Below are 18937 nucleotides of genomic sequence, written 5' to 3'. Positions count from 1 at the left end.
ATTGGGTGCCAGCCCTGAGCAGAGAAGACAGACATGGGGATACATTACAAGCTGCATTAGTTCCCCTCTTTGAGCCTTGGTCTCCTCATCTGGAAAATGGGGACCCTTATCTGTACCCAGATGAGATCAAGTACGTAAAAGACTTAGCACACAGAAGACACCGCAGCTATTATAATTATAGGCCCTCCCAGGTCTCAGTTTTCCATCTATAAATTGAGGAAGCAATGGCCTAGAATGAATTCTTGGCTCCCTGATGGCTCTCAAGCTCCAGGCTTTACTGAGGCCAGACCTCTGGGACCATGTTTATACTCAGAATCTGTCCTCAGGGCGGTTTTTCAACCTTGGAAGTACAGACATTTTGACCAGACAATTCCTGGTGGTGGGGCTGTCTTGTTAATGTAGGTTGTTTAGCAGGATCTCCGACTGCTAGCCAGGAGATACCAATCTCCCCAGTTGTGACAACCAGAGACCATCTCCTGGGGGAAAGGATGGGGTTGCAAACTCACCTGGGTGAGAATTACTGCTCCAGAGAGGGGTTCTGAAGATTTATTTTTTTAAAGCTTTTCTCCTAAGTGGTTATGTTTCATTCCATGGGGGAGTTTGGGCAGGGTGGTTTGTGGAGTTGGGGTGAGGACTGGCTCTGTGAACCGGGCCTGGGGATCAGGGCAGATACTTCTTTTGGGATCTGAAGATGAGCAGCAGATAGAGAAGGCAATGGCTGGGACAAGCCAGCTTGCTAAGGATGGCAGGAGACTGAGTGGGAGAGCAGCTGGGAGGGGGCAGGGGACTCTCCCAAGTATACACTGTTACTATATCTCTCAATAGTGAAAAATGAAAAATAAGCTAAGTGTCTATCAATAGGAAGTAGTTAAATTAATTACGCTATGTCCCTAATATAGGAATACTATGAAGCTGTTAAAAAGGAAGAGGGGGATCTATATATCCTGGCATGGAAAGATGTCTGCTCCAGAGTAAATGGACAGAAAGGAAGCCACAGTGCAGTACAGACACTAGAAACGTGCATTCTGGATTTGAATGGCGGCTCCCTCACTTACTTAGCCTTTATACATCTTTCTAAGCTTCAATTTCTCCATTGCAAAAACGAGACTAGGGCTGGCCTGGTAGCTCAGGTGGTTGGAGCATGGTGCTCCTAATGCCGGTTCGATTCCCACATGAGCTGCGCCCTCTACAGCTATAAGATTGTGAACAACGGCTCTCCCTGGAGCTGGGCTGCCGTGAGCAGCTGGAGGTTGGCGTAGGCTGCTGCGGGCTGTTGTGGGCTACTGTGTGCTGCCATGAGCGGCTGGTGGCCAGCAGCCAGCATGAGTGGCCAGCAGCTGGCGAGAGCTGCTGTGAGCTGGCGACCGACTGCCTCATCCAGGGGGAGCGCAAGGCTCCTAATACCAGCATGGGCCAGGGAGCTGTGTTCTACACAACTAGACTGAGAAACAACAGCTTTAACCGGAGTGTGGGGGGGGAAGGAGGGAGGGAAAAATGAGACTAATACTGTCTAGTTCTCAGATGATGTAATTGCATGGGAAACATTTAGTACAGTCCTCAATAAATGGTAGGATTATGATGCTAATGATACTGATGATTATAGTAATAACTATTGGTGATTGTTTTAGATCTTTTTTTTTTCCAGCATAGGGTACTTCCTTATTTACTTATTTAACATGTATAATACAGGGCCTAGTAGAGATTAAAGGACGGAAGGTAGTTAGCTCAGGATGAAGATAAGCTGTAAAGTACTAGTCATGGCTTTGTGAATTACCATAGCTCTGTCCCTCAGTTCCAACCATCCTGCCCTGTACCCAAACAAAACTACCTGCCTTTTCTGTCACCTCTGTGCTGTTACTGTCATATGGCACTATTACTTTGTGTTTCCATTATTTGCTAACCCAACTCTCTTCTCGTTTACAAACCCGTGGGATCCACGAAGGCAGATATTGTGGTGGTGTTTTTTTCCTCACTACGTACTTACTATAAATTGGGGATAAAGCAGCACCTTTCCCTGCCAAGGGGGATAAATCTGATAACAGATGTAAACAGCTGATCGCAGTGCCTGGTACAAAGGAAGCTCTTAAGTATAAGCTGCTATTATTACTAATTATTCTTTTTAAGCACTAATTTTTGTGCTGGGCATTCTGCTAGACCCTTCACACACTAAAGCAATAACCCTGTGAGGCAGGGATCATTACCCCATTTTCCAGATGAGGAGCCTGAGGCTGAGATAATAAGTCACTTGTCTAAGTATGTTAAGTGGTAGAGCAGGATTTGAACCCAGGTCTGTTCGATGCTAGTGCCCTGGGGACAGCACTGGTAACCAACATGGTGCTCAGATTTGTTCCATCCCTCCTTCCCTGCCTGGTTTCCCCAGCTGGTGACAGTTGCAGTGTCTTTTCTAATAGATCATGGTCAGGAACTATTTTACAGATGATTAAGCTGAGACCCAGACAAGGGAAGTGATTGCCCAAGATCCCAAGCTGGCCAGGGGAAGTGCTGGCAGCAGAGGTCTGGGCTCCTGCTTCTCGGCCCCTTGCTGTGTTATTCTGGTCCCAGTTCTGGATCAGGAAGATGGCCAGTGGATACTTGATGAACTGCAGTGCCAGATACTTTATATACCCTGCACTTATTTCATCCCCACGTCAACCCTGCAAAGTATGACTGGCCCCATTTTTCAGATGAGGAAACAGAGCTGCACATGGAACCGCCTAGATAAACGTGGCCCCTGCACAGGGCTTGAGATGCCTTTCTCAGCAGCCCAGGTGGAGAGGGGAACCCTCCTCCTATATGAACAACTCAGGGATGAGACTTCTGGTGGTATCAGATGCTATCAGGGCCCTGCGCCCTTCCAGCTGCTGCCAGGACTGGTTTGGTAAGAATGACATGGAATTACATAAATTCATGGCTCATCAATATCTAGCTGTATCTGGAGCCCTCACGAAAAGGCATGCACACAGATACCTGTGCCAGGACATGTAGCTCAACCCATGTAACATGCATGGCAGGAGCCAGGAGACCCTGGAGCAAAGCAGGAAGACCACTGGACTCAGAAGCTTTGAGTTCTAGTCCAGGCCCCCTTGATAACTCACTGAATAACCCCAGCCATGACCCTTTCCCCATCAATCACACAGGGTCTTTTCTTTAGATGAAACCTTACAGGCAAGCTCAATATATAAATCTGGTAAAAGCAGAGCTGCTTGGGGAAGGTCAGCAGGGTAGAGTTTATTCTTTCCATTTGGTAGATGATGTCCCACAAGGCTAAGGGTTTACCGTTAGTGAGGGTAACTCAGGAAGATGAAGGTCATGTGACCCACATCAAATCTTAAAGAGACAGGTATCCTCCATATCCACACCTCTCCCTGGGCCTCTTAAGGCAGCAGATGACCACGCCCATCGCAGCTCCCACACCCATGGCCACACTGCGCTGGTAGAGGGAGAAATTCTGGCCTTCCTTCAGACTCGGGGAGGTCCCCATGGCCCTGGGCACCCTGGGAACAATAAAACTCCAGGATCTATTTCTTGGAATTGACACTACAGAGATAATTATGGGTGGGAGCAAAGATTTAGTTTGCTAAATCTTTGGTGGATGAAATACATTGTGGATTACGCATTTGCCGGCACAGTGTACACCCATTTAAGCTACGTTATATAAGAATACGTAATGGTGTAGAGAGATGGTCACAATATATTTTTAAGTAAGAAAAAAAGATTACCAAACAGCATGATTATTACGATCTCGGTTTTGTAAAAATATTTCTTTATATACAGAAAACTGGCTAGACAGATGTTAATACTTTGGTCTTGGAAATTAAAGATTTTCCTCCTAGTTTTTGGTAGTAGTTCCCCCCTAACTCTCGCCTCTTTTTAAGCAATAAAATTACTGGGCCACGCACACCATGTTAAAAAAAAAAAAAAAAAAAAAAGGAAACCACAGTGAAGTACTAGATATTCACCACATGACCCTAATCCTCATCTAAGGATGATTAATTTTTTTTTTCACTTCATATTTTCTAAGTTATTCTAATGAACATGTACTGCTTTTGCAAAATACAAGAGAAGAAAGATTTACAAAGAAGAGCAAACAGTGCTCTGAAGCACAATGGGCCTGGCAGAGGGCTGGGCTGGGACTTGCACAGCCCGCCTCTGCTCAGGGGCAGTTGGTCACTGGGAGCCTGAGACTCCTTCCTTCCCCATGTCTTTGGGAGTATCACATCCAATCCCTTTCCTTCTCTCTGTCCAACTAAATGTTTACAGATACCACCTCGTGTTGCAAAAACACAATCGAGGAGCATGAACACCAGTTCTGCCTCTGCCTAGGTGTGTGGCCTTGGGCAAGTTATTTAACCTCTCCAATTCCTCCTCTGTTAATTGGGATACTACATCTCCCTCACAGGACTGGATGATTGTGAGGGTTAAGTGAGCAGCATATGGAGATGTTCAGTAAACGGTCGTAGCTCTTCTCCATCTCTGCTATGTCTGACACCACCAAGCAGATGGGTCTCTGAGAGCAGCATCTCGGGGTCGCTTCACAATAGCTCCCCTTTGGTGGTCTCGTGGCCCAGCCCCCAGTCGTCCATCAGGCCTGGGCATAAACCATCCCTGTAAACGCCTTTAGAGAGTGACATGTCATGCACTTTTGGGCAACATGTCCTGGCAGCATTTAGTTTCTTCCCGAATCCAGCCTCCTACGGCAACATAAACATCACTTTTCTGGACAAACCACCCGGGCCTCAGCCACTTACATTTTGGCTTCATAGTCCTTCCACGCCTTCTCCAGCTGTTTTTTGGAATCCTGTGGTTTAAAAAGAACAATTTGCCTAAAGGGGTGCTTGGGGTCTGGAATCAACAGTCCACTTTGCTATCTTAGGGGATCCTGCCTGCGTGCTTCCCTATGCTGCTAAGAGCCTTACTCCAACAACCCCTGCTCCCATAGCCCGAACTGCAAACCTGTGGGGAGATTTGGGGAGTCTGCCCTGAATTGCCTCCCTCAGAAGATGACCATGAGGATAAGTATAGGGGTATGAAGGTCAGACCCTTCCCTAATTTTATCCCACTGTTTTCTCTGCCTGGTATTAGATCATCCTCTCAACAGGAAGGGTACAGGTAGAGGAACACATGCACAGAGAGGCTAAGAAGTCAACCCAAGGCCACACAGCAAGCCAGTGCGACGGCTGGTCCCTGGCCTAGTTTGTCTGGGCCTGGCTGCGCACACCCTTCAGAACAGTGCTGACTTCCAAGGTGCCCCAGTCAGTCAGGTGAAAAAGCCTGCCTGTCTGGTTTGGGTGGTTCCCAGTCTGGTGTCCAGCCTAGGGCAGGAAAGGAAGCCTCTGGGGGGAGGACAGCTCCTCCCCTGGGCCTTCTGGGGCAGGCTTCCCAGGGAGATTATTCGTTCCCTTCTGTGAGCTCTACTCTGCCTCGAGCCAGGCGCTGCCAGGTGCAAAGTGAGCAGCAAAGCATGGGAGTCGGCTGTTGGGATCCCACACTGGCTCCTCCATTGACTAGCTGTGTAAACTGTAAGCAAGTTACTAAGCTCTCTGAGCCTCGATTTCCTCAGCTGCGAAATGGGATGATAGTCCCTAGGGAAACCACCACACAGGGTGGTAAGAATTCCACGAGCTCTTTCACATAAGGGCCCTGCCAGACAGTAGGTCAGCCATCCTAGGCTGACCCCAGGGCCAGTTCCTCCCACCCTCCGAGGGTCAGAAATATGGAGTCAGACCCCCACTGTGCCAGCCTCTCTTGGCCTCCCCTGTGGTCTCCTGTCCACCTCTTTCTTGCTTCATCCCACCACCTCTGGGTACCCCCACACATGGAAACTTACCTGTCGCCCGTCCCTCAGCTGCCCCTTCAACAAACTGTCCAGGGGGAAAGAGACGATGTTGTTCAGGTTCTGAACCTGGAAAAAGCAGAGACCCCCACACCCCACCTTATGTGACTGTCTGTCCAGCCCCAAGGGGCTCGGGTACAGGGAAGCATCACGAGACAAAGGCTGGGGGTCAAGGAGGCAGGGGAGAGAAAGATGAGAAGGTGGCAGGGTAGAAGGAAGTGGCGGAGTTGGTCTCCCATAAAAGCTGCTACCCTCCCCTGACTAACTCAGCCTCAGCTCCTCATGACCCGGGAACATCACGGCCAGTCCCATGCCTGTTCTTTTGCTAGGAGCACCCTCCCTCCCCTCTGACTCTCTGCAGTCCCCCTGTAGTGCTCGCCTGTTGTTTTTGTCTGGCTAGTTTGTTGTCTCACCGTTAATGTGGGGAACCCTTTCCCTGTGGGCACATGGTGTGAACACAGGAGTCAGAGCTGACCAGAGTACCCCATCTTCGGGCTATAGTGCTTGGATAAGGAACAGCCACATGACCCAAGCCAGCCAATTAGATCTTCCTGGGACTTTTCTGCCAAAGTTGTGGGAGAAAGACGTTGTATTTCTTCTGGTAAGATGTGAACCTCGGCCTGCTGGGCCATTTTATCTTGCCCATTAAGTAGAGACAGAGAGAAACTAAGAGAAAGAAGGAGCCATCAAACCAGTCCAAGGAAGCCTGGAGGGAGAGAGGCTTTCCTGGGAGGAGGTACAGCCAGGCTTATGCTCAAGATGCTGGAGCCAGACAACCTGGGTTCAAATCCATCTGTATCACCTCAGACAAGATGCTTAACCTCGTGTCCTAGTTTCCTAGCCTGTGAAGTGGGGACAATAGTGAAACCAACCCCACCGAGCTGTGCTCCAGGATTAAATGAGTTAGCACACGTGAGTTACCGGGAACCAGGCCTGAACACGGAAAGAGCTTGTATCTTGGATGGCCTCACGATGAGGACTCGGAGGACAGGGGAAAAGGCAATCTCAGGATGGAGCCTGAGGCCACTGGGCCCTCATGCAGGAGCTGAGAGGCTTGCAGAGGCAAGGCAGGTTCTAGGCTTTGAGGACAAAGCAGATGCGCTTGGGAAAACAGGACAAAGAGGAGAGGCTGTGGAGCAAACACAGGAACCCCAGAGTCTGCCCTCCCTTCTCCCAAACCTCCTCCAGGCAGCCCTCCCTGGTGTGGGACTCTGCCCCACTGTGAGACACCCCCCACCCCCACCCTCACTGCTCCAGGGAAATCACCACAGAAGACAAAGAGGAGGGCGAGTGACAGAGAGAAGACGTGGGCAAGAAGTCAGAGAGGAAGAAGAATGCAAAAAGTAGGTCAAAACTGGATAGGGACCTCAAGTCATGGGTCAGAGGTCAAAGGACACTAGAGGTCAAGAGCAATCCTAGAGAAAGGTGGAAACTAAGCCTTTCCTTGTCAGGTTCTTAAGCCTACTGGATTTACCCTGAGCCTAGGCTAGGGGCTAGTTGAGAAAGGAACAGGGGCCTCACCAGATTCTTGAAGAGTGCAGCCACTTCACGGGTGAACACGGCCAAGTTCAGGAAGCCGGTGGACAGCTCATGACTGTTTTGGGACAGGTGGCTATTGCCTAAGGACTCTACGGCCTCTCGGTACTGCTCCTCATTCTCCACATGGCCTGTGAAGGTAGGGAAGGGAGCTCGGAGTTAGCTCCAGGCTGGGCCTGGGGAAGGGGCTGCCTGGCCAGGGTGGACATCAAGCAGACTCACTCACCAAGGCCAGAGCTGTGGATCGCCCGCACAGCCTTCTTTATTTTCTGCAGGATGGCCTGGTCTCCTTCCAGACTCTGGAAGCAAACGCGGACAGAGGTTCAGGGGTGCTCAGCGGGGGGGGGGGGGGTGCCTCATTCCACGATCCCTCCCTCCAAACACACGCTAAGAGTTTCCTCCAGAGGGTACCCCCACACCCTTCTCCAAACATAACAGACCACCTTCTTCCACCCAGACCACGCGTGAACCATAGTCCAGTCACAGCACTCCAGGAGGGCCACAGACTTCTCGCCGACCCCAGTGCAGGCCAAGTAAACGTAGCGATTCCACAGCACGTGGCGCAGTGGGGTATGCCAGCCCTGGCTAGAAGCTTGGCTCTGGTACTAACTAGCGTGTCAGCCTAGACAAATCTGTTAAGTTCTCTGAGCCGTGGGTGCCTCATCTGCATAATGGGGATGATACTATGCACTTCCGGAGTTGCTGAGAGAACTAATGACTTGATGGACGTGTACAAAATGCTTAGCAAACGACCAGAGGAGAGAACACGGACATCTCTACATTCTTAAAGACACAGTTTGTTCCCCAAATCCCAGGCTCAATAAACAGCCACGTGAGGAGGAGGCAGAGGCAGGATTCCACAGATGGGCGATGAGGTGAGAGAGGGCAGAGGGACACACTCAACCCCCAGTGGAGAGAATTGTGGGATGACATCAGACAACCCCAAAGCCCAGGAACTGCAGAACAAACAGCAAACTGCTGGCAAGGCCAGACGCGACGATGGCGAGAAGCAGGCCTCCCATGCCCCAGGTGGACTCAGCCTCATGGAAACCTCCCAGACGTACCCCTCTTTCAGTGGGGTATGGAGGCTGCGAACCTCAAGAAGCCATTATGAAATACATAGTTAACATGGAATGTCATAGAACGTTAGGGCTGCAAAGGGCCCACAGAGCCACCGATGAGGAAACTAAGGCCGAGAGGCAGGGCCGTGCCCAGAGTCAAACAGTGGGCGGGAAGCAGAGCTGACAGGGCTCCACCCACATACCATGGCCCCACCCTGACCCCAGCCCCACCTGTTTGTCCAGTGACTAAAATGGGGTCAGAGTTTCATCTCCAAAGAGTTACTTTAATGCGACAAGAGTTAGCAAACACACTTGGATTGGTACCTACAAAGATTCTAAACGACGCTCACAGGAGGACATACACAGGGCAGGCAGACCTCGGAGGCCACGTGGAGTGTTCTGGGAAGCCTCTGGACGGAGGAGGTCTGGTTTTGAAGCCCAGCTCCCCTGCCCAGATGCTCTGTGACCTTGGACAAGTTGCCTATTCTCTCGGAGCTTCCTAAACAGCTATCTGTAAAATGAAGGAAATAATGCCCACCTGTCAGGGTTGTTATGAAGATTATTTTGTGTGAGATGATGCATGGGGCTGAGCATAGTATGTCCTTAAAGAACAGTCCCTGTGATCATTATCAGCAGCTGATGATGATGATGATGATGATGATGATGATAAAGAGGTCCATCAAATTCTGGATCCTTTCCTATATGGATTTGAAACCTAATATCCTCCTTGAGATATGACCTTGAGATACTTCCATGTTTGGGACCAGTGGAGGCCCATTCCAGGGCTGAAGAAAGAAAGTCAAGGAATTAGGGAGGTTGATATTTGAATCAGCCTAAAAACTGAGACACTTCTTATGGGAGAAACAAAGATAAGGGGAGAGAACACAGACCGCGCTACAGTTCCCAGAGATCCAGGTGGGGAAACACATGTTCACCAAAGCCCTTGATCCCCACCTTGAAACTTGAAAAGGGAAAGATAAGAAGTGATTAAATTAAGGAGCTATAATTTCACTCCAAAAGATAGTGTAGGTTAAAGATATGAACAAATTACAAAGAGATTTAGAAAACTCCCTAAAAGGCAGATCCATGTGCCTAGCATACAGAAGGTGCTCAAAGTTGTTTACCTAAATAAATGATGGTTTGCAAAGTCCTAAGGCATGAATCTGAGAGGACTATGTCCACGCTCTAGATACCTTTTGGGGAGTCTTCTCATCTTGTGACACCTTTTCTCTGAAAATGGCCCCCCTCCCTTCTATAGGTGGACCCTTGCCACCTTGTTTATGCTAGCCAGAGTTGATTGACCAAGGTGGACATTTGACTCAAGCTCAGTCAATGAGATTCTCTCTCCAAGGAATTTGGAATTGGGCTTTTGGAAGCTAACTAATTGATTGGAAGTGCTTAAGCTGGGACATCTTTCCCATCATGTGCAAAGAGAAAAGAACAAAGCAGATATGTAGAAAGAAGCATGAGACCCGTGCTGCCACAGAACGGTAGAAGAAAAGAGCGGCCCTGGTTTCTGGAAATTTTCCAGATCCTGCACCCTGAGAGACCCTTCCATATTTCCTGTCCTGGGGTCTCCATGAAATCCCCCTGAATCCACTCAACAAATTCTTTTAGTGCTTAAGCTAGTTTGAGAGGATTTCTTTTCCCTGCAATGTGGCACAGACAGCTGGCTGGCAACCAAGGTCCATTCTCTCTTCTCCCTTAGCTATAACAACCCTGATTTTTCAGATGGCCACTTAGTGACTCAGAATAAAGACTACATTTCCCAGCCTACTTTGCAGATAAATGTGGTGGTCATGTGACTACGTTTTGGCCAATGGAATGTTTCAATGTTAGCTTCCAGAAAGTATTCTTAAAAGGAAGGGACACCTATTAGAATGGCCAAAATTCAAAACACTGACAACACCAAATGCTTGTAAGGATGTGGAGCAACAGGAACTGTCATCACTGTTGGTGGGACGACAAAATGGTACAGCCACTTTGGAAGACAGTTTGGCAATTTCTTATAAAACTAAACATACCCTTACCATATGACCCGGCAATTGTACTCCTTGGTATTTACCCAAATGAGCTGAAAACTTATTTCCACACAAAAACTTGCACATGGATGTTTATATAGCAGCTTTTTTCATAACTGCCAAAACTTGGGAGACAATGGAATATTAGTGTTAAAAAGAAATGAGCTATCAAGACACAAAAGACATGGAGGAAAAGTTAAATGCATGTTACTAAGTGAAAGAAGCCAATCTTAAAAGGCTCCATACTGAATGATTCCAACTCTATGGCATTTTGGAAAAAGCAAAACTATGGACATAATAAAAAGATCAGTGGTTGTCAGGGGGTGGGGGAAGGGAGGAACGAACAGGTGGAGCACAGAGGATTTTTAGGGTGGTGGAACTATTCTGTATGATACTATGACAGCCGACACATGTCACTACACATTTGTCAAAACTCATAGAATGTGGACCATCAAGAGTGTACCCTAATGTAAACTATGGACTTTGGCTGACAGTGATGTGTCAGTGTCGGTTCACTGACGATAAGAAAGGCACCATTCTGGTGTGGGATGGTGACAGGGGAGGAGACTGTGTATGTGTGAGGCCAGGGGGTAGGTGGGAACTTTCTGTCCTGTCCACTCAATTTTGCTGTGGACCTGAAACTGCTCTAAAAAAGAAAAAGTATTTTTATTTAAATAAAGAAAAGAAAAGAAAAGGAAGGGAGGGGTGCTCTCTGTCACATCTTTCTCCTGGCTAGAATGCATCTGTGATGGCTAGGGCTCAGGCAGCCACCTTGGACCATAAGGTAGAAGCCATGTGTTATGAATGGTGAAGTGATAAAATTTCTAACCTTGTCCTGGTGATTGGGGAGCCACCCTAACATCCCTGGACTACTTATTTGTAGACTTCTTTTATGTGAAAGAAAAATAAATGTCTATATTGTTGAAGCTACTGTTATGGAAGTAGGACTGGTCAGGCAGAAAAGGGTATTCCGTCACTTGTAGCTGAACCTAGCTCTAACTGGTACAGACAGGCAAGTCACCCACAAACTGTCCCTTGATGCCCTTGTCAGACATCTATCAGGAAACTGCTTCCCAACAAGATGCCACTCCTGTCTCTACTGTTCTTTGCAACCAAGGTTCACATGCTATTCATTCACTTGTTCATTCATTCATTCATTCACTCATTCAATGCCTGCTATGTGTTCAAACCCTGTGTCAAAGACAATCTCAGCTCTTTCCCTGCTGCTGCAGAGTAGTGTGGGGCAGAGGCTTGGGTACATTCAAGATTCGGCTCCACCTGGAACCCAGCGCCATGGCGGAGGTGCAATGGACATTGATACTGCTTTACAAGAGGTGCTGAAGACCACCCTCATCCACGAGGGCCTAGCACGTGGACTTTGTGAAGCTGTCAAAGCCTTAGACAAGCGCCAAGCCCATCTTCCTGTGCTCGCATCCAAGTGCAAAGGACCCACATGTGTCAAGTCGGGGGAGCCCCTCTGTGCTGAACACCAAATTCACCTAATCAGGGTTGATGACAACAAGAAGCTAAGGGAGTGGGTCAGCCTCTGTCACATCAACAGGGAAAAGCCCCGTAATGTGGTTGAGTACAGTGGTAAGGACTGTAACAAAGAGGACATCAAACGCAAGAAATGAATACACTTGGCTTTGTTTTTCAAAAAATAAAAAGACACAATCTCAGGTCTTAGGGCATCACCATCTAAGAGAAGAAACCAGCCAAGTAAATAGATGCTTGTAATGCAATGTGATTAGGACTACAATGGTAGGTGGGGAACCCAGGGGAAGCAGAGCCATGTCTGTTTGGCAGGAACAGGGAAGGATTCCTTGAAGCTGTGATGCTGGACTCTAGGACTGGTCAGGCAGAAAAGAGATAAGAGCCTGTACTGTGAGGCGCTGTGGAGAGCGTTGGGTATCATGACGGTAGGATTGCTAGACAGGGGAGGCTTGCTCTAGGAAGAACAGGCAAGGAGAGGAATACAGTTTGTTTGGTCATCCATTCATTCGTTCACTCATTCATTCATTCATTGTTTGTTCATCCATCCATTCATTCGTTCATTCATTCATTCATTTATTTCAATAAGCATCTATCAATGCCACTTTTAGCCAGGCATGGTCCCTTCCTTCAAGAGGCTCACAGACATATAAACACACAAGAGCCTGAAAGGGGCTCAAGAGGGGAGAATTCTAATCACCCTCTTCTCAAGAAAATACCTAAAAATCATTCACACTGGGGTATAAAGGACTGATCATCACTATCCTCTGTGATATAATGGGGCAAAGATTTACGCTAAAGAAATATAGTTTTAAGGGAATTGTGATCATAGCCTGGGGATGAGAAGGTATTTGGGGAAGGCACAGAGGTGTCCAGAACACCTGCAATGATGCTATGATAAGCATGAGTCACAAGCCCCAGTCTCCCCAAAACTACCTCCCTGGGAGAGACAAGCCCAGCCAGTTCTCCAAACCTCCTCTTCTTTAAAACGGGAGAAAAATAATATAATACGAGGGGGGGAAAATCCATCCTCCACTTAACACACAGAGTTACTGTGAGGTTTATATGAGATCGCAGACGTGTGCCAAGACTTAAGGCATTTGGAAAATATGAGTATGATTCTTACTGTGGTTTGTTTTCTGCTTTTGTATGAGATCAACTCTCATTCCCCATGCCTGGGCCTGGGTAGGTTAGAAAAAACAAAGTCAGCCGCTGGATCCGGGTGGGCCCATTGAATCCCCAGGATTCAGTTATCCTCAAACCTGGGAACATGTGAGAAATGCACATTCTCTGGCTGCATCAGAAAATCTGGGGATGGGGCCTAGCGATTTGTGTTTTCACAAGCTCTCTAGGTGATTTTAATGCAGCTAAAGTTTGGGAATCACTGGTCTACTTCTACCCTTCAGAGATGCAGTAAAATCTTCATTGCTAAAAGTATGGGGCTGGCCCCAAACTACCTGGTTTTGAATTTCAGCTGCTGTGCGACCCCTCTGTGCCTCAATGTCCCCATTCATGAAGTTAGGACGATAATAGTTCCTGTTAACACGTATATAGGGTTTTGGGGGAGATTAAATGAATTCACAAAAAGTGCTTAGAACATTATTATTTGAAGCTAATGTTATGTACTTCAAAATGAAACTGAATTTGGTTTAGGAATTTCTCAACTTTCTCTGAGCTAATTAAAGATACTTCCCCCTCCGCCCCCCTAGTCATCCTACTCAGCAAGATGTGGGAACCAGAGGTGCAGAGGGGCCACAGGGAAACCTCTGCCACTGGGCAATCACAGTGCAAGATATTACATGTCCTGAGTGCCTGCTGAGCCAGGAACGTTACTTGTCACTCTCCCAGCCACCCTTTGAGGCATCATCATTCACATTTTATAGAAGGAGTTGCCAGGGGAAGAAACATGTCCAGGGACGTCCAGGTCATACAATGCCGAACAGTGGCAGAGTCATGATTTAAACCCAGGTCTAGCCAATCCAGGGCCAATGTTACATCCATACCACCAAGCTGCTCCACAAAGGTTAGGGGACGCAGCTTCTTTCATCCTGGGACTTAGATTGCCTCCGAACTGGAACCTCAAGTCTACCACCTCTACCACATCCCCTTACCATCCTCACAAACTTAGGGGAAGAAGGAGGGAGGTGGAGAAGGAGACCTACCCAAAGAAAGCAAAATGGACAGCAGTGATGGGCCCCAACTACAAACACTCCAAGGGCTATGCTACTGAAGAGAAAACAGATTTCTTCAGGTTGGCCCTGGAAAGGTTTCCCAAGAGTGAGAGGTGGAAGTTAGGGAGAGAGAAACAGATTTCAGCTCAAACAGAATATCTTAAGAACAAATATGCGACCCCTGTAGAGAGTGAGCTCCCCATCACTTGAAGGACTTCAGGTGGTAAAATGTGATTCAGGGACTGGAGTTTGGGTTAGTATCGGTGGCCCTTTAGCTATCTCTCAAAGCTAGGAGTCAATGGCTCCATGCAAGAGCCTGGTCAGGCATTGGACAAAGACAGGTGAAACACAGAGCGACAGGGACATGTGCACTTAGAAAACCAACTGGAGGCCTTTGGGAAGTCTTGCCTGGCTGGCCCTAGACAAGGCCTGAATTCTAGCTGGTGGCACTGCCTTTTGTGCTCCCTCCCCACCCCATCCAAATGACACACACACACACACACACACACACACACACACACATATACACTCTGCTATGGCTCTCTGGTTTGTGTTCAAAAGACCACAGATGGCAGCACTAGGGCCATGCCCAGCTGCCCTGCTTGGAAGGGCCTTCTGCATGCCCCCCTCCTGAGTCAGGATTCATCAATAGGACCCATTCTTCATTCCTGTGATCTCTCAGAGCCAGCTGTGGTTGCCATGGCAACTCAGCCAAGGGGGCAGAGCTGCTAAAGCTCAGGCCTTGGGAGCTGCAGATTAAATTTCACCATTAGACATTCACTCCTTTGGACGGTTACAATACAAGGCATAGGGACCATTTTTGTGGTATCCCATGACCATAACAGCTATCATTAATCAATCACAGTATTTTTCCCATGGACCCTGGGCTTGGTGCGTCATTCTGCTGGGACAGCTCTTCGGGTAACCTCTACCAATTATACTAGAGTTGGCATAGGCAATGAAAACCATTTATCTTTGCTTCAGACCATGATGTCGTCCCTTGAGAGATGAAATCACAGAATATTAGAGCTAATGTAACATTACCTCCTCATTTTACAGACTGCAAAACAAAGGTTCAAATGAGTTTCTTGCACCAGGTCTCATTGGAAATGAAAACAAACTAAAAAAAGAAAAGAAAAAGAATACAAACCAAATCTTGTATAGGGCTTTACAGTTTGTAACTCAGTGTGACATCCACAGTGTAACACTCACAACTTCGCAATGAGGCTATCACTGCTTTTGTTCCCATCTGACTGATGTGTCTGTGAGGTTCAGAGACGTAAAGAAAGTTGCCTGAGCTCACACAGCCAGAAAGTGGTGGAGATGGACCCGGGACCCAAACTGTTAGACTCTCTCGTTCACGCCCCGTCTGTAGGCCCCAGTCCCTGGAGACCCATGGAGTTACTACCAGAGCCCTATGAAGCCACACATACAATAAACCAATTAAAAAAAAGACCAATAAAAAAAGTTTCAAAAATCAGTCTGACCAAATACATCTGCAGCTGTTATGATCAACAAGATCCAGAAATCTTTACAATTGTTCTTGAATTCATGGTAGCTTTTTGTCAATCAATCAACATTAAAAGTACAACTGTTGAGGGAAGGTCAATGAAAGTCTGACATCAGAAAACACTCCTCCTGTGAAGTGGTGGAATCCTGGCTCCTTTGATCTTCAACGCTGATGTCCACAGGACTAAGTTATATGTATCACATATTAAACGTGAAAATTAAAAATACGATATTTTAATGAGCAAATCAAATTAGACCTAAAACATTTAATGAAATGATATTTAAAATGAAAAAACAAACAAACAAAAAACCCTGGTGCTTCTCATTTTTAGATCTAACTACCAATTTACAGGAAGTGCAGAAGATGGAGACACTTATTTAATTACACCTGGGGATGAAACAGTGAGCACAATCAGTCTGTGTGAAACTACTGGTTTCTTTAACAAGTGGACCGCAAAACACAAAAGCACAGGGGCAGCCAGATGGCTCAGTTGGTTGGAGCGCGAGCTCTTGACAACAGGGTTGCCGGTTCGATTCCCACATGAGATGGTGGGCTGCGCCCCCTGCAACTAAAGATTGAAAACGGCGACTGGACTTGGAGCTGAGCTGCGCCCGCCACAACTAGATTGAAGGACAACAACTCGACTTGGAGCTGATGTCCCCAAAATTCCCCAATAAAAAAAATTTAATAAAAAAAAAAGCACAAATGATGGAGCGGGACACGTAAGAGATTTAAACACATAACAAATGGCAATGCAATGCATAGACCTTACTTGAATTCTGCTTTTTAAAAAATAAACTCTAAAAGAAGTTAAGAGAATTATGAAACAATTGGAAATTTGAAAACTGGATAGTTGATTTTTTACAGATTATTGTGAATGTTTGGGGGTACAATAATGGTATCATAGTTATGTAAACAAAAAAAGAAGTCCTACTGTTTAGAGATACATATTGAAATATATAAAGATGAAATGATATGATGTTTGGAATTTGCTTCAAAATAAAACAAAAGACGGGGAAGCAGGTGGGAATGTGGAGAGGCTTATGGGTAAATGGTGTTTCATCATTCTGTTATGAATATCCCAAATTCTCTATTGTCAGAAAAAAGTGAGGGCGAGTAGGTGAAAAGATTGGCACGATATTAATAGTTGAAGCTGGGTGAGTCTACTTTTGTGTGTTTGAAATTTTCTACAATAAAAGGTTAATAAAAGGCAAGAGGTTCTTATAGTCAGAAAAGTTGGGAACCTCTGCACTAAGTTACCTGGAACTAGTCTTTGACACCTTAGTATATTGAACTGGCCCTTTTTGATGGACAGCTATCAAGGCACAGCTTTCAACAAGAGGGATGTGATAGGAGAGAGTGGGGTTTTGGAGAAGCCAGCCTGAGAGACTTGCCCCAGTGCAGGGCAAGGATAAGGCAGGAGGGTGCTTGAGGGGAGGCAGGAAAGGGTTAATGCTGACCTGCTGGCTAAAGGTGGCCACGGAGCTCTGTGGCCTAATTACAAAGAAGGCACATAGTAGATAGAGCACAGGATGTGGAGTGAGGAGACCTGGGTTTTATTCCAGACCCAATGCCTAACTATCTCCGAGCCCCTGAGCCAGTCCCCTGCCCCTCTAGGGAAATTGGTACAATGGGAATGACAGTGGCTGCTGGTCTAGCCACCCCACTGAGAATCAAATCACATAAAGACTGGGAAAGTTTGTAGCCCGAGCAAACATGAGCTGTGCTGCTGGCGTCATGCGCTAAGTTTGCTTTTTCTCACCCACCTACCCAACCACCAAGTCCAGAGCAAGGCAGGGAGCCCCACAGCGCCCTTCCTGGGTGGCCAGCAAGGAGGGGCATGGGTGGGACTGAGAAGAATTTGCTAGCATCCCACCTCCGGCCAATCCAGCTCAGCTCCACTCCCTTCGTGGTGTCTGCTCCAGAATCTCAAATCTGCAAACCGGCTGTCTCCACCCTAGTGGGGTGGAGTCTCTAACAGTTACTGGTGCACAGCAGGAGTTACCGAGCGCCTGGCTGTACCCGAAGCCCTGTGCAGGTGTGGGGACCGAGGGATGGCAGGCTCGGGCCCTGCCCTCAAGGTTCTCACAGGGAGACAAGGATACTTCACCAGAGCCTCAAAAAAACTGAGGAGACCTTGATGAAGCAAAGCAGGCCAGGGCCAGATGACTAAGAGAAGAGGCTCCTCTAGGAAGTCCTGGGTAGGAGTGCTCAACGCATCTGGGGACCAGCCAGGAGCTTCCTGGAGCAGGCACTCACCAGGGCCAGTGGGGAAGAGGTGAGCAGGGAGGCCTCAGGGTTCAGCAGGGCCCAGCGTGAGCCGCTGGGAAACCAGGCTCCTAATGAGAGCTGCACAGATGCGTCGTGTCGGCCTCGCCACATGCCAGGCTTAGTCTAAGCCCGAGACATGCTCTATGTTATTTCATGTAATCCTGTCAGCAACCCCAGGTGGCTTTCCAGATGAGGAAACTGAGGCCCAAGGAAGTTGTGGCATTTGCCCAGGCTCACACAACTAGTCAGTGGTGGAACCAAGACTGAAACCCAGGGATCCAAGCTCCAGAATCCATGCTTTTAACCAAAGTCTCTACGTTTTTATCCCACAAGTGTTGGGGAGCTCCTGCGGGGTTCTGAACCAGAGAGGAGTGACTCGATAGATTCTCATGGTAGAAAGGTCAGCTCCGGGGCTCAGCTGCAGACTCTTGTCCGAGTGGGAAAAAGGGGGTGCGGCTTTGTCCCCCAGGCACAACAAGGTAATGGGGAGCCCAGCCCAGCCGGGCCCAAAGCGGATCACCCAACAGGAAGAACTCGGATTCCAAGCTCTCAGGGTGAGTCTACTTGGGAACAGGAATCCAACCCCCGCCCCCTTCCTGAGTGCCGGCTTTGGGGCAGGCGCTTTATGTTGGTTACCTCCTCTGTGCCTCCCAACAACTCCGTGAGGTACTTATTATCCTCCCCCTTTTACAGGTGAGTACATCGAGGCTGCGGTAGGTTAGGCAACTGGCTCAAGGTCACTCAGGAAGTGTAGAGCCAGCCTTCTCTCCAGAGCCTTCTCTCACTATCACATTACAGCAAATCACGAGGTAAATCCCACCTCGCTGAGCCCCAGTTATCTCTGTAAGGATCGCCGTGAAGATGAAATTAGGTCATATTTTTTCTAACAGTGGATGTTGGGCATCTTGAGAGTCAAGAGAGTCAATGTAGAAACATTTTGAGGGAAGGGGGGTGCTGCATTTTAGGCCTGCTTCTGCCATTAGCCCCTCTGTGTCCCTCTAAGCAAGTTCCTTCCCTCTGTGCTTCAGTCTCTCCATCTGTAC

The 18937-nt window shown here is 47.8% G+C and overlaps 1 protein-coding gene across 5 annotated transcripts in view; it reads right to left on the bottom strand.

Annotated features, from left to right (window-relative positions):
- Positions 1 to 18937, bottom strand: part of ASAP3 (ArfGAP with SH3 domain, ankyrin repeat and PH domain 3) — a 43899-nt gene that overhangs the window by 12643 nt on the left and 12319 nt on the right. For all 5 annotated transcript variants that reach the window (XM_081056388.1, XM_081056385.1, XM_081056386.1 and 2 more), the window contains exons 2-5: positions 7596 to 7668; positions 7355 to 7500; positions 5828 to 5902; positions 4749 to 4798 (exon numbers count right to left, since the gene is read on the bottom strand). In XM_081056388.1, the coding sequence (XP_080912514.1) occupies positions 4749 to 4798; positions 5828 to 5902; positions 7355 to 7500; positions 7596 to 7668 (344 nt within the window). The remainder of the gene's footprint in view (positions 1 to 4748; positions 4799 to 5827; positions 5903 to 7354; positions 7501 to 7595; positions 7669 to 18937) is intronic.

Source organism: Rhinolophus hipposideros (genome assembly GCF_964194185.1).
Source record: "Rhinolophus hipposideros genome assembly, chromosome: 8".
Lineage (NCBI taxonomy): Eukaryota > Metazoa > Chordata > Mammalia > Chiroptera > Rhinolophidae > Rhinolophus > Rhinolophus hipposideros.
Note: the sequence above shows the minus strand (reverse complement) of the source record. Positions and strands in the feature narration are given on the sequence as shown.